Here is a 14,954-nt window from a genome sequence, read left to right as displayed (position 1 = left end):
GGCGGGCCGTTCAGTTTTTTCTGCTTTTTTTGGTATGGAAAATAGAAAAGGGGTGGTGGAAGAGCTGGGTGGAGTGGAAAATGAAACTATAGCGCATAGACCAAATAGTCGGCGTTCTCTGCTCCGCTCAGCTTATTTTCCGTTTTCAGTTTTCCGCTTCTGTTCTCCGTTTTCTGCCTCGAGTTCCGTCGTCAGTCGCTTTCGAGGAGCTTTGTGGGGCAGGTGTGTTCAGGTGGTTTTTGCTCTCCAAGCTCCAAGCTCCACCGGTTCCAGCTCCAGTTCCATTTCGCATTTTGCATTTCGCATTTACCAACTGTGTGTGCCTTAAACTGTTTTTTCATTAACAACAACAACAACAAGAACAACAATAGCACCAGCAACAACAACGTGGTTCTTTTTTCCGTCGGTTTTGTTGCGTTTTTCCCGATACTTTCCCACTGCCCACTCTGACTTTTTTGCGAGACGCGTGTGCAACAGGAAAAGCTGGACGAAAACAAAAAATACAGACATTGGCTAGATTTTTGCTAGCCCAGCCACAAATTTGCAAACACCACCCCTCGAGATTCCTATGCAAATGCAGTTGTGCCGGTTGTCCACCACGGAAAAACTTGTGTTCTTGATTTGCAAAAGTGATTTTTAATTGTTTCGACTTCTTGGCTTAAAGAGTGAGATAGAGATAAGGCGAGGGAGAAAAAATAGCTGAGTATGTCAATGTCATTGGCCCAAGTGGCCCTGCATTGCTAAGGATTCCCCTCAGTCTTTGATTTCTCTGGACTATGGATACTGGCAAAGTCTAGTTTAATGACGTCACTACTGGAGATTATCATGCGATCGAAAGCGATTGCCAGGAAATTTAATCAGGGTGAGTAAGTACCTCAGATAAAAGGGTTCTTCAAATAGCGTCAGAGATGCTCCAACTGCCTGGCTGTAGGTCTAACCCCGCCATTTATTCAACATTAGGGAAATTATATAATATGTTAGGTGCGTCAGATTATATTAGATTAAAAAATTTATGTACATGCCACTTGATTAAAGCGAAAATGGATATGAACCCAAACTAGCACATGAGTAATTGTTTTTTCCAATTAATCTTTCAACAGTTCCACAAAAATTATCCCAAGGAGACCCATTAGAAACCATAATATCTACATTACTTCATTAAGTCATGCAAAGTATCGTAAAATTATGAATAGGTTTAGTTCGGACACGTTCTTTTTATTTCTTGATAAAACAAGCTCAGCTCAGTTATGTGTGTTATTACTCCTTGAAGAATAGAGATATCACATAATTTAAATTTATGCTGTGGTTGAGTAATCATTTGTAAGACTCAGAAATACTTATCAACCCTTTGGGGAACATAAAAAGAGAAGTAATAACTGGAACTCTGGCAGTTCCCAAGAGAATTATTCTTCACGAAGTGGGAAGTCCGTCACAGAATAAGACTTGAAGTTTCTGAAATTGTTGATTCGTGGTTCCGTTCTTGCCCTAAAATAATCTGAGATTATGTCCAAGACATCTGTTTCAATGTAGTTAGATTTTGTATAGCTCGTGCCTCTTATCCGCTTCCCTCCGGGTCCGGATAAACAGATTTTTAGAAACGGACCAGAAATTAGGCGAGAATGCTAAAGTTGATTTTTTTGACTATTATCACTCGACATTGAAAGTGGGGGCTGTTAACTCTAAAAATAACGCTGTTTCAGGGGTCTAAGCAGATTGTGCATACATTTCAAAGTACTAAGCTAACTAGTAGCTGGTATAAATATTTAAAGAGAATCCGATCTTTCGTTGACCCTTTGTGGAAAACTTTTGATTAGACAATTGTCGTTCAATGTCTGCCGGATTTCCTTATGCAATTTTTTATATCCAAGGTTTCCGTTTTATTAATAGAGGAATGATTCAAACAACGCTGATTGAATTCCTGAGGGCATACAAATTTTCTGATTTGAGCTTACTTGTATACCATGCGCAATGAATCCGATTGCTGAAAAGACGTCTGTTATATTTTCAAGTTTTATTTATCAGAAATTTTGAAATACTTAGATAAGGTTAAATGTTCGTTGAAGATATATGTAAAAATCTCCTCGAAATTTCTGCTGAACTCTTCGGCCTGAGTAAGATCAAAATCCTTGAAGGCAGTTCGGAATTCGAAACAAGTAAATCGAAATTCTTAAAATTTTTTTTTGGTTATTCTGCTCAATCTGTAGACGGAAACTGTTATGTTCCACGAAATGTTTACGAGTCACCTGTCACGAGTTATCCCAAAAAGCAGCAAAACAACCAATAATCTATAATTGATAGCCAAAAGTTTCGGGCAATCGTGACCATCATCACACCACTATCACCTCCATTATCATCGGACCGCTTTCCATCACGATCGGCTACTCAGGTCGATGGTAAAATCCTTATCGGCGCCGAGTATCAGCACTTTTATGACCTGTGAATCGATTGTATTAAGAGCTATTAAAATATTTTCTAAAACCTGCTATCATATCATTCAATTAGGCAAGAAACGGCTATATATAGGATCATAAAACATATCATTCGGTGTCGCCTGATAATGGAGAACTGAAGACTCAAACACCAATCACTTGTGCCGTGGTTCTTTCTCAACACATTAACGCGTCATAAATACATCAAAATAAAAGTGTCGCCCACGGAGAATTTACAGCTCGTGGGTAGATAATGGGAGGAGACTCGAATTGGGCGTCTTAAATTCGGCTGTAACTTGGTCAGATCGCCGGTGCTAGATACAATTCGCAGTAGACAAGTTTCCTTCGCCCGAAAGTTTGTTTCGCTCGTGCAGAGATAAACGCCAGATAAGCATTGGGATCAAGATTATGCGACTGGTGGCGGAGTACTGGGTTATCAGTGGAACACGCTTTATGGTCGGTGCTATTGGATACTCTCATAAAGCAGTAATTTATGAAGTTTCCCAGCGCTACTTGACTTTTGTTTTCATCTTTTTCATTCAGCGAGTTGCCATAGTCTCTCTGCCAAAAGTGGGTTAACCCATTTTCTGCGATGAGTTCCACGCTTTAGCGTTGGCAGACCAATTTTATATAACGTATCTATAGACACAGAATACATTTGACCATTAAAGCTTGCGAAAATCCATGAAAAATAATTGTTTGAAAAGATATCATTTTTAGATATCTGTTTTTATGATGAGCACACTTTCAAGAGGTACTGTCCAGTACTGTGCATTTGATGTATTTTATGCATTGCATTATAAATTTAACCCAGAAAATCGACTTCGAGCTACCGGGGATATTTGGGTTAAGCACACATGGAAATCGCTCCACTAAAAAAAAAAAGAACCTTTGTATGTTCGTGTTTCCTGATGATATCATCTATCAGAGCGCACGTATCACTACGGTTTTATTGTGCACTTGTGCGTTCTTAGCTCTCCTTCTATATTTTTTGGATTGCGTTGCTTCATCGCAGAAGAACGAAAAATATCATCGCGAGTGGGGCATTCGGGGGGTTTGGGGGCGGGCGATATGGGGGATATGGCGCATGCATCGCACCTGATATTTTTATGGATTTACAACACCCGAATTATTCTTCCAATTTCGACAATTTATTGCCGAATACACACTTTTGACATTTATTTGCTCGTTTCAATTCCCAACGATTCAATTCGATTCGACTCGATTCGGGACTCCACCAAGTCCTACGTTTTACTGTCCGAAAGCAAAAGTGTTTTCTTGTCGCCTCGATCGCACGCAGTCCAACCTTGTTGTCTAGATAGAAACAGCCGATGATAGCCCTGGACAGACCCGGCGTATACGTTATATGGCCGAAGACAAGGGGTTCCAAGGGAGTACATTGTTCAAGGTTCAGTACATTGTGGATAAAATGTATCTAACATAAGCTGCATAGATTAATACATATTAAAACGGTATTTTATCTTTAAGAAAATCAGCCTCACTACAAAATATTGCTGTAAATATATGCGAGGCCTAAACACATTGCATTACATGATAACTTTTTCTATTTCTAAAGCAAAGATACTTTTCTGAATGTCCAGTTTATCAGAACGACCCAGTCCCAGCATTGTCTTTTGTTTACGACATTACGTCAAGGTTTCTGTTGCAGATACGTGACTCTGGACTATGCCACAAGATATTTATTTAGATGACGAATTAAATGGAAGCCGAATGGAGAGTGTATGGGAATATGGATACCCCACACCATGCTATTCGTGCGGGCTTGGATTTATCGGCGTAACTGTCAGTGTCTTGTCACTGGTCTATTGTTTATCAACGTAAACCTTCTCCCATTACTTTGTTTATGTTGTGGAACAAAAAGCCTAGTGGTCAGTGAGGATAGTTCCGATATGCGGGAGGTACAGATACTTCACTTCATAAATATAGTTTGCTAAAAAAAAGGGAATACCCTATGTTGTTATTACACGTTAAAGAAGTGTGCATGGGATTTGATACATTTAAAAACGAAACGAAATGTTTGGCAACTTCCGTATAAAAACAATACTCTTTCACACCTAAATAGACATGCATAATTCTGGTAATGCTGCTTGCTAAGAATATAAAATATTGCACAACAGTTTAAGAAGCTATTATATTGTTGTCTGCTGATATTTCGCTTTCAAACAGAATTATTTATAGTACATTCCGTCAAAGTTCAATTAGGCTTAGATCGTATTTATGCCATTATTGTAAACTAGCAATCAAATTTATAGTGGCTTTGATAGACAGTTATAAAGATAGGCCCTATCGCGCCGATTTCCCACCATTCATTCATGTATCCGAGCTGTCTAACAACTAGCCATGAGTAACTGGTCCCTTCTCGCAGTGTACACAATATTCGCTGTTTTCCCTGCGCCATAAATTCTGTTTAAGTCATAGAATAGATAGTAAATAGGCTGCAGATATCAGTCGCGGGGTGCATAGTACACATGTCGATCGCGCCTACAATGTGGGCCCCTTCACAGATACTAACTACAAGAGCGAGTATATTATACTTTCGATCAAGTGCTCGGCGCGATTGGTTGGGTACGATCCTCGGACACGAAGTGCCTTTATCGATAAGGTTGCTGGTGCTGCTTTTTGGCGGTCTCTCCCCTTATTCGGAATCACTTGTCGGTTTTCTTCTATTTTTAACGGGCTGTGAAGAGCTCGCTCATTCCCCCGTTTCTCTCAAAAGTTCTCCGACTGCGCTTGCTAAGCGCCAACTTCCGAGAAAGGCAATTAATTGTCGAACGGCCAGCTTGGGGCTTAGTTTATGACAATCTCTGGCTGGTCCGCAGTGTGCGAGATTGCGTAGCGTCGGCAAAATGGAAGGAGATAGCCCTCGAGTTCGCTTGATAAATGAAAGGAAACTGCAGAGTCCCAAATAAATAGACTATCCCAAAAATAGCGATCTTATTCTCACGCTAATTAAAAGTGAAGTGCAAAAAAATTAATTAAAAAATCGGCAAAATACAGGAAAATCCATAGGAAAACCGCAAGCAAAAAGGGTTACATGTGAGTGACATTTTCCAATTAATTGTTCATCTTTTGAGGTCAGATCACCAGTGTGTCTGATCTCCGGCTGAACCCGAACCACCCTGCTGCAATCGAAGATCCTGGCAGATGTGATTTTGGTGGAAAGTGTGCCAAGACAGGAAGCAGAGGGTATCTGCTCCTTATTCTACCATTTCCGTTGCACACTGCAAATTGCACTTGGGTAAACTCGATTCGAGGGCGCGTGCTGCAAGGATGGGCTCGAATCCTGCTCTAGATTCGAGTTTGCAGCTTTGGCTGGTATTAAGTTACGATCTCTGGGGTACCGCCTCCTCCCCCTCCTACTCCTCCTCCTTCCCAGGCGCGATCTTCAACGGCACTCGTAACGGTTTGACCTTGCCATAATTATAGTCCTGACCCCGCTCGCCTGTCTCGCGCATTTTGACTTGAGAACTTGCCCTGCATCACTTTTTCTTTGAGGTCCTTTTCGGCAGAGAAGAGCGACTTCCGCTCCGCCTCGAAGGCAGAACAATAGAACAGCAGTCCTCGCAATAGCAATAGCAATCAGAATCGGCATCGGCATCGGAATCGGCATCCGAACGGGAATCGCAGTGAGTTCTGTCCTGTCAATGAGACACACACACAGTTGAAGTTGCCAGGCTTACAGGATCAGCAGAGGTTGATATACAAATTCGCACAGTGGAGGGTAAACTAATGTAATGCGGGATATTTATGAGCATTTACACAAATGGAGCTTTTTAATTAAATGTATTTATTTAAATATTAATTTTTAAAATTATACTTTATATAAATGAAAAATGTTCTATTTCAGCTTATCTTTGATGCAGAAAATTATTGATTTAAACCCAAACTTAATTTATTTCGTATTCATTTAAAGAAAGTGTTACAACTTAAATCCTTTATTTGTCTGCCATAGAACTATTATTCTTTCCGCAATCGTAGACGTTCCACAGCCAAGTCGGGACCACTCAAATGTTGTGTTATGCCAAAAGAAGGGCATTCCTACACACTCGGTCCTCCACTCGAGATCCGAACAATGGTAGCGATATGTGGACCGAGACGACTTTTGGTTCCGATTCCTTCAAGAACTTTATTTCCCTGCACTCCGCAGCTTGTAAAAGCCATTCACAAAAGCCGGGGCAAGTCCTTTGTCCTGGCTCAGACAGTCGGAGTCAAAGATCAGCCATCCAGCTGAGTTAATTACAGTCGACAGGACTTCCACAGAGACAAGCCGGAGTCACTGACTCTGAATGGAACTCGCATGGAGTCCTTTCTGCCAAAAAGGAAGTGTCCCTGCCTTGGGATATTCAGCCGATCTGAAAAGCATTTTTCGCTTCGGTTTTGGCGCGTTAAAATTTGAATTTCAGCTGCAATTTAAAGTCTTTTTTGTGGTGGTGAAGTGGACACGTCTTTTTATTATCTTTAGTTTGCGCATGTGCTTTTTTATCTTACGTAATTTTTTCATCCCAACGTACTCTCGCTGACATATAAATATTAGTTCAGCTCCGAGGCAGGCATTATCAGGCAGACCTATTTGTGCTCCTCCTTTAATTTATTTCATGCGTTAACAGCGGTAAAGGCCATAAATATATTCCTTCTCTTCCACCACAATGCACTGCAATCCTTTAATTGAAATTTTATCACCTCTTACTGACTGTCAGTGGATTGTCTGATCCGAACTGATTATTCCTGGTTATGCATTTCCAGGGCTCCGCCCCTCGTGGAATTATTGACTTTTCCGAGGCGTGTTGGCTAATGAATTATGGGCTATCATATGCGGAACAATCCGCCGACAAAGCGACGTGCAAACGAAACCAGAGCGAAATGCAAATAAAGACAGATCCTTTTTCTATCTTTTGGGCCCTCGCGTGTGTTAAATTATGTGACAGCGGCGTGGAAGGGGTGACTCGTTGTCGATTATGTTGTTTTAATTTAACGCTATTAGCAGTGGAGTCAGAGCCGAAAGCCAGGGAACCCTCCGTTTCAACCCTTAAGCGCCCCTTTTCCGGCGATGACATTCCACCAATATTTCACCCGTATGTTGTGAGCTCCTAATTGAGTGCTGCTGTTAGACAAACGCAAACAGACACCGATGTGGATAGAAATTTGTGTACTTTATGGGCGCCGTTTTTAGCACCTCTTCCGTTCGAAACTCGAAAGCCCATATTCCTGACCCTCGAGTGATCATGCAAATAAATGACAAGTGAAGGAATTTATGACCCCATCCCAATGGAATTACGCTAATATCTGTTAAGTTTATTTTCGGCCTGACAGGAAACACGCGGAATATAACCATTTTTCTTGTATCTTGCAACAATGACTTCATACATATTTTTTTTACGAAATATGATAATGAAAGACAATTATAAGAAATGTTGTAGTACTAAATATTAGAGTGGTTTCAAAATATAATAATTACACTTGATACGTCACTTATACTATATAACAATTATAACGTTTCGATAATGCCACATGATTTATTTAGACGCTCGCTCACAAAAGATAAATTGTTGCATTTAATAATAACTTATAACACTTTCAGCAGCCAAGACAAATTAAATTGATAAATAAATTGTGTTTCTTTTTCAATTTATATTCTGAATCGGTTTTATGTATCTTGGATAGGAATAAAGAAAATGTAAGATCTTTAATTAACACAATAATTCCCTTTACTTATCTAATGGAAAAAGCAATATTTCTTATATTAATGTATATACATATATAGGTGACTATCTTAAAGTGCAGAATATCTTTGCTGACGCAAGGACCGAGCAATAATATATTTAGATTACCTAGTTCCTGATAATAAAGGGGACTAGTCTTAAGTAAAAGAATAGTCTCCTGATTAAAAGGACTTAATAGCTAGCTTAATATACCTAATAGCCCGACATCTGGTTCCCTCATCACCATAATTTGCCAGCCACTTATTCTAAGCCAAAAAGCCGAACAAAATTCCGCCAAAACATCAAAAAGTTTAACGACAGATACAAAATTAAGTTGCAAACAAAAGCCCAAAAAGCCCATGTACTTGTCACCCCCATCTTCCCAAAAAAAAAGCCTGGATTGTTGTTGTTGTTTGCGCAGGGAAAAAGAGCAAACGTAAGGATACGCGATGGGGAGAAAGAGGAGAAAGGGAAGAAAGTCGAGGAAATCAGCCCGGCACACTTTGCCTTTTCTGCCGCAGGCTAAAAGTCGTCGTCGCTTTCAATTATAGCCGTGAGTTTTCTCTGTCCGGCCAACACACACACACACACAGTTGCATACACACCTATACAGTTGGCAGGAAGCCATAAACACACACACACACACACAGATGTGGCAGGGCAGTCTACACCCACACACAGCCATTAGCCTAATGTGTGTGCTTATTGCGCACGCTTTGGAACAGACGCAGGTTGAATTTGGGGGAAAAATTCTTAGGAGGGGTGTGCTGGTTGTGAAAAAGCCCACTGAGCTAACGAAGCCACAATCCCCAAACCAAAAGCCGAGTCCCCCTCGAAAACCAAACCGAAATGGATGCTAAGGATAAGGCAACCGCAACTTGCCACTTTGTCTGCTTGAGGGGGAGAAGGGGGTGGGAAATCGGAAGAGGGGGCTGTGGGTGGTGTCTGGTCTGGGCCAACCGCAAACAAACAAACAGAAGAGCGCAACAGAGACAGAGACACTACCGGCAGTCAGAAAAAGAGAGCAACAGCATCTCTGTATCTGTATCTGTATCAGCATCTGGTTCTGTATCTGTATCTACAGCTGCATCACAGTCTGCTTCTGCCTCCATTTCGGTATATAGATATACAAAGATATATAAAGCGCAGTGTATATGCAGCCGAGTGCATAATGAATGCGAAGATGTGCCCGCCCTATTATCCTGACTCCTCCCTCAACTCGAGCTGGCCGTCTGTGTATCTCAAAGATACATAGCCGCATTCTGATAGGAAAAATCGAGGGGTAAATAAGGCCATCGCACTCTCTCTCTCTCTCTCTTTCTTGCTCACTCTCCGTCCCTGTCTCGTTGATGGCCATCTCCCTCTGTTATCCTTTCTGTGGCCACTGGCACTAAGGATTCGAATCAGAATCACCAAGTTTCAGATAATAATAATGACTGCGAACTGACACAGATTTCAAGGGGCGAGAAAGAGAGCTGTTCTCGCCGAGAAAGAGAAAGAGCAACAGAATCCGAGAGAGAGTGTGTGAGCGCAGGCTGGAGATACATATATAAACGCACTGTTAAAGATACAGATGCTGCACTCTCTCTCTCTCTCCCTCTCCATCTCTCCCTCTCTCTTTCTCCCACTCTCCACAGATTGTGCTCTTCAGTTTCATCCCCTATCCTTTTGGTTTTGCTTTACGAAAGATAGCCAGGACATCAGGGCGATCCTCTGGGAGATGGGATGAGATTTTCGGCTGGGAGAGAGGAGCGGAAACAACCACCATGGCGAATGGGTAGCCAACCAGCCAGCCGGCCCGAAAAATTCCCATTCAAACCGGGAATCCGAATCCGGCAATCCGAGAATCCTCATCGCCTCCAGACAATTTAGTTTCAGTTCGTTGCTGAGCGTGCTGGCAATCGGAATCGGAAAATCACACTCGCTTTTCGCTGCCGCCGTTTGCACTCTCGGTCGCCGTCAACGTCGACGTCGCTGCCACACAATTCTGTTTCTGTTTCTCACATATATATTTTTGCGCTATCGCCGCTTCTTTTCCTGGCTGGCTGGCAGCAGTCTTGCGAAGACAACCGGCAGATAGAGACGACACCCATCAAATAAATAAATATCCCTTGAAATCGAAGCAATATCCGATCCGAGCTTTAAGCGACATCGAGCATACGCAGTGTTGGCCCCGCGGAAAATGTCGCATCGCGTGTTATGAAAGTATTTGCTAGCGATCTGTTTATTGTGATAACTACAAGTAACGTTTGAAAGCGGAATCATGCTGTTCGATCGATATGTCATATCAGGTTGGTTCCACGCCGTGTTAATAAACAAAAATCGGTATCTCGCGCTGTGACTTACAGGGAATCGGAGTTCCCTGAACTGAATCAGTTGCTTTGAGAACAGTTTACAACGGCCCCAACTTAAGCAGAACCCAAGTGAATCAGTTTGAATAAATCCACCCATTAGTTGATCGATTGTTTTCTAACCCTGAAACATCAATGACAAGAATTGTGACGAACCAAGTGCTTAAAATAAGTGAATTTGAGAGTAATCATGGCCTTACCTCCCATTGTCTGCGCTAATTGAAACATTTGCATTTTTGAACAAAGATGTTTACTTCTTACCGAGTTCATTTCGAATTGTAGGAGATCCAAAGCGTGTTATACAAATATAATTTGATCAAGTTATATTATACCATTTAAAATACCTATTGCCTTTTAATAACTAATTCATACTTATTCAGTTAAGCATTGGAAATAATTGAAAGGGAAATGCAAGTGCAATCTAAATTAGCCCAAAACCTTTTTAAGAGCTCTGCATCTCGAGCCACAAAAACATCTTTTAATCTAGTTCCCTCACTAAACTTGTCGCAACTTTTAATGACCAAACTAAAACCCAAGTAAGCCCTAAGCAAACCCATTAAAATCGATCCCCACTTATCATGCCCCACACACTGGCAATCAAGCGTTTATGGGCAGTTTTATCAGCAGACCAGTCCCAAATGTGATTACCTAAAACACAAATTAGCCGAAGGTCCCGTTGGAGAAACACTTGCGCTTGGCTAAAAGCGAAAACTAAAGAAAACCAGAGTGATTAACAATTGGTTTGTCAAATAGAGCCGAGGATAAGCGCGGGATGAGTGGCTGCGAGGGCGGTCTTTGAGGAGTAGGCCACTTCAAAAAGATTTCGCTAAATGGTGTGAAGCCGTCGGGGTTCGAGATCGAAGTTCCAGGATACTGTGCAAACAGAGTGTGCCGCAGGATGTGCGAAATGCAGCAGGTTGTTTCGGGTCGAGAACTTGGTATTTGCTTGGCCATTGTTTGCGCGCTATTGCTTTGCGGTCTATTTATATGGCCGATACTTATCTGTTTCGGGGTAATGTTACTGTTACTCTGCAGTTACTGTTACCATTCGTATGCTCGTTATCTTCGGAGCCCTGTCATATTTTGTCTAACAGCTCAAATTACGATTTAGTTTCAAGTGTTCGAACAAGGCGGATGGACAAGACAAGAAACCAAACAGCAAACAACAACTAGTAGTTGCTCAAATATCAATAATCGCCGGGTAATTTGTCCGTGTATACTTATGTTCCGAGCCCACCGATTATCGGTATCTCCAAGAAGTGGGTGTTGTTATTTTAATGACACTATGGGAATGCACTGACAATATCATCACAACCCATATAAAAAAGCGCACAATATTTTGGCAGTTCTAAAAGTAATTAAAGCCCTCGTTTTGCAAGGTGTTGCACCACAAAAAATCATATTACCCCTGATTCTACTGTCACTAAATTGACTCTTCTAAGTCTAGTCTAATCATTCTATCTATTCAATCGGCAGAAGTTAGGCCAGTCACATCAATTAAAAGTGAAGATAAACAACAAAGCAGAGCAACTTAAGTCGGAATTATTGTGTCAACAAAATAGTTTAAATAGTTTAGTTTCCCGTCGATATTTATCCAGATTTTATTTGCCCAGCCTGCTTGGCTAAGCCAGGAAAACAGACGAGGTAACTGATACGCCCTGTCTGTGGGAAGGGTAGCGGCACCTGTCTTGCCGGGAAGATAGGAACCACATAGAGTGGCCAGTGATAGACGGTCCAAGTTGTCCAAGCCGTGCATTGCAAAATCCCTGAAGATACCTTTAAATGAAACCAGGCAACGATTGTCATCTCGACGTGAAGAGTCTTTGGCTTTATCTATTTTATTTTGGGCGTGACTTGACAGCCAATAACTGATTAGGATTAGCACCTTGAGTGCTTGCCAGCGGTCGGAAAAGTCATTTCTAATCGCTGTCTATTTCCAATTTAATTCGATCGCTAACAGGCTCCGGAGGCGACGACTTCGATCCAAATGCGAGTGTAGCGCGCCACCATCATCACCTCCATCACCTGGATCTGAGTGCCAGGAGTCAGGGCTTCAATCCACTGTCTGAACAAATCGAGGACTCATTCGCCGCCCGCCATCGCTTGCCGCAGCAGGATCCCGTGGAAGGATCTCCGCCGAGGCGGGATCATCTTGATATACAGGATCAGGAGCTCCTTCTCCATCCCAATCATTTCCACCAGCAGAACCAGCGACAACAGCCTCCACCTCCTACGTTGCCCCTGTCTGTGGAGTCCTCCGCCGCCGCCGGCGCCGCGGGCGGCATGGATGCCTTCTTCAAGGACCGCGCCCAGGCAGAGCACATCCTGCAGGAGTGGGTGCGGAGGCGCGAACCCGTCTGTGATCTGGACATCCGTGATAGTGGTGGCGTCTACGCAAAGACGCCGCTCCAGAGGGGCACTCGCTACGGACCCTTTCCCATGGAGCTCAGCCACCAGCCCAACGATCCTCAGCTGGCATGGAAGGTAAGTCGTTTTGACCATCCGAGATAATCGTATTATAAGTTCTAAGAAAGATATATTTATAGCTGTCGAGAGGTATTAGGAAATACATTGAATATTAAGAGACAAAAAATAGAGTGGAATACATTTGAGTTAGTAGTCTCAAGTCATTTAGTCTACTTGTGGCTCTGATTGTATTCAATGCTATGCATAACCTATTAAACTATTTTCCAAAGAATGTGTGTTTGATCAGAAGTTTATGGCTTACATTTTTGTTTAGTTTCCCGAAACCGAAAATCGGTAGAACTCTACTCTTTCCCAAAATGTCTTTAGTTGCGTTTATAAACATTTTCCCAAGCATTCGGAGCACAAATCCCAAGCCTGAAACCCCAAAACTTTTATATCACACATTTATCACCAAACGGCCCTTAAGCCTTTCACATGTGTGCGCATTTTGGCAATCTCAAATTTCCGATATTAGTTTTTGGCTGGTCGGGAAATTTAATCCCATCAGATCCGTACCAATTTTTATGTGCGAAAATTGCAAGCGAATTGAGTCATCCCAGTTATTTGGGTGGTTTTCGCAGGGAAAATCAAACGATTGGAAAGAGATTTGATTAGAGCTCTACCTCGAGGGTATCAATTGTCAGTCAAATGTGCCTAATCCCCGGCCAGAGCTAATTTACCTTCCGTCGGAGTGGAAAACCAGGAAACCATGCGACCAGGACGAAAATCCACAAAGTGCACCCCAAATGAGGCTTAAGTCGAGGCCGGCTGATGATTCCAATTAGGGTATACGGATCCGATCGCAGCCTGAACCCTTCGATCGGTTGTCTGTCAGTCAGTCAGTCAACTGACACTTTTCCTCCTCCCTCCGCTACCACTTTTCGCTTCCGAAACACAGAGACAATCCAATCAAATTATCGCGCCTCGTCCTGTTGACAATTCGCACAAGGAGATCCCTTCTTTTTACCTACTCGCCCAGGTATTGCTACAAAAATATTGTTCCTGCCACTCGAGCGAAAATTGCAAAAATAACAGAGCTCCGATCGGATCCCTTCTGGCCTTTATTCCTGGATGATCCTCAAATCAAGCGCACTTTTATCGTTCACGTTTCCGTTTTGACAGATACATTGGCCGTATCTGTATCTGTATCTGTACCTATCTGCCACCGTTTCCCGTCTGATCCTCCTGGAGGTTCTGCATCTGATCTGGCAATTCGAAGCCAGTTCTGCCAGCAGAACCTAACCGAACCCAACACTTTGAGATTATCTCTGGCGCGTAAATATTTTCCTGCCCATTGACGTTTTCGTGTTTTTCTGCTGTGAGTGTGGTGGCCTCCTTTTTAATAAAGTTATGAATAGGCAAGGACATGTGTGATGTCTGTCCGGGGATTATCGACAGACAAAACCAGCAACTGGAACTGTTTGCCAAACTGTTACGGATATTTCTGGCCGTGTAGTTGGGCATATCCAGATGATCTTATCATTTTTTAGTGACTGTATCGGATTGCAGTTTCCTTTCCCGTCTTGAATAGCCAAGAAAGACAGGAAAATAGCATATATGCTATAGAATATAGCATGTGATCGCGATAATCTTGATATTTTGGTGCATATGAAACCATGTGGGAACTTAAAATATATTACTTGCACTGAGTTTTTGGAAAACAAATTACCTTCGCATACTCCTTTAAAAAGAGATTGAGATTTCAACCCACATGTTCCCACTATACCGTCTTCTAATTATTGTAATTGCAATTTCCCCCGTGTTACACAAATCAAAGCCCTTCCAATTAGACATATTTGCAACTATAACTTGCGTGGCCCTCGCCGAATGCAAAACACAGACTGCAACCTACTTGTTTGGCAAACCACTCGAGCAAACCTCTCCCTCGTCCTGAAAACGCAAAGTTTATTTCATTTATGCGCGCGGGTATAATTTTGTATTTATTTTATTTTTGCTCTGCATATGCCGCGGGCAGCAGGAGCCACTTG

General features: G+C 42.2%; 1 protein-coding gene across 3 annotated transcripts in view; it reads left to right on the top strand.

Moving 5' to 3' along the window:
- The first annotated feature begins 113 nt into the window (after positions 1-113).
- LOC6549240 (transcription factor hamlet) overlaps positions 114-14,954 on the top strand; it is a 29,669-nt gene continuing 14,828 nt past the window's right edge. Inside the window, exons 1-2 of one of the 3 annotated variants that reach the window (XM_026980684.1) lie at positions 114-862; positions 12,461-12,984. In XM_026980684.1, coding sequence (XP_026836485.1) covers positions 802-862; positions 12,461-12,984 — 585 coding nt within the window. In that variant the 5' untranslated portion in view covers positions 114-801. Of the gene's footprint in view, positions 863-4,939; positions 5,487-9,940; positions 10,441-12,460; positions 12,985-14,954 lie in introns of those variants that run through there. The other 2 variants (XM_015156585.2, XM_001974311.3) reach the window with 2 other exon arrangements.

This window comes from Drosophila erecta, unplaced genomic scaffold (genome assembly GCF_003286155.1).
Source record: "Drosophila erecta strain 14021-0224.00,06,07 unplaced genomic scaffold, DereRS2 tig00000092-arrow-pilon, whole genome shotgun sequence".
Classification (NCBI taxonomy): Eukaryota; Metazoa; Arthropoda; class Insecta; order Diptera; family Drosophilidae; genus Drosophila; species Drosophila erecta.
Note: the sequence above shows the minus strand (reverse complement) of the source record. Positions and strands in the feature narration are given on the sequence as shown.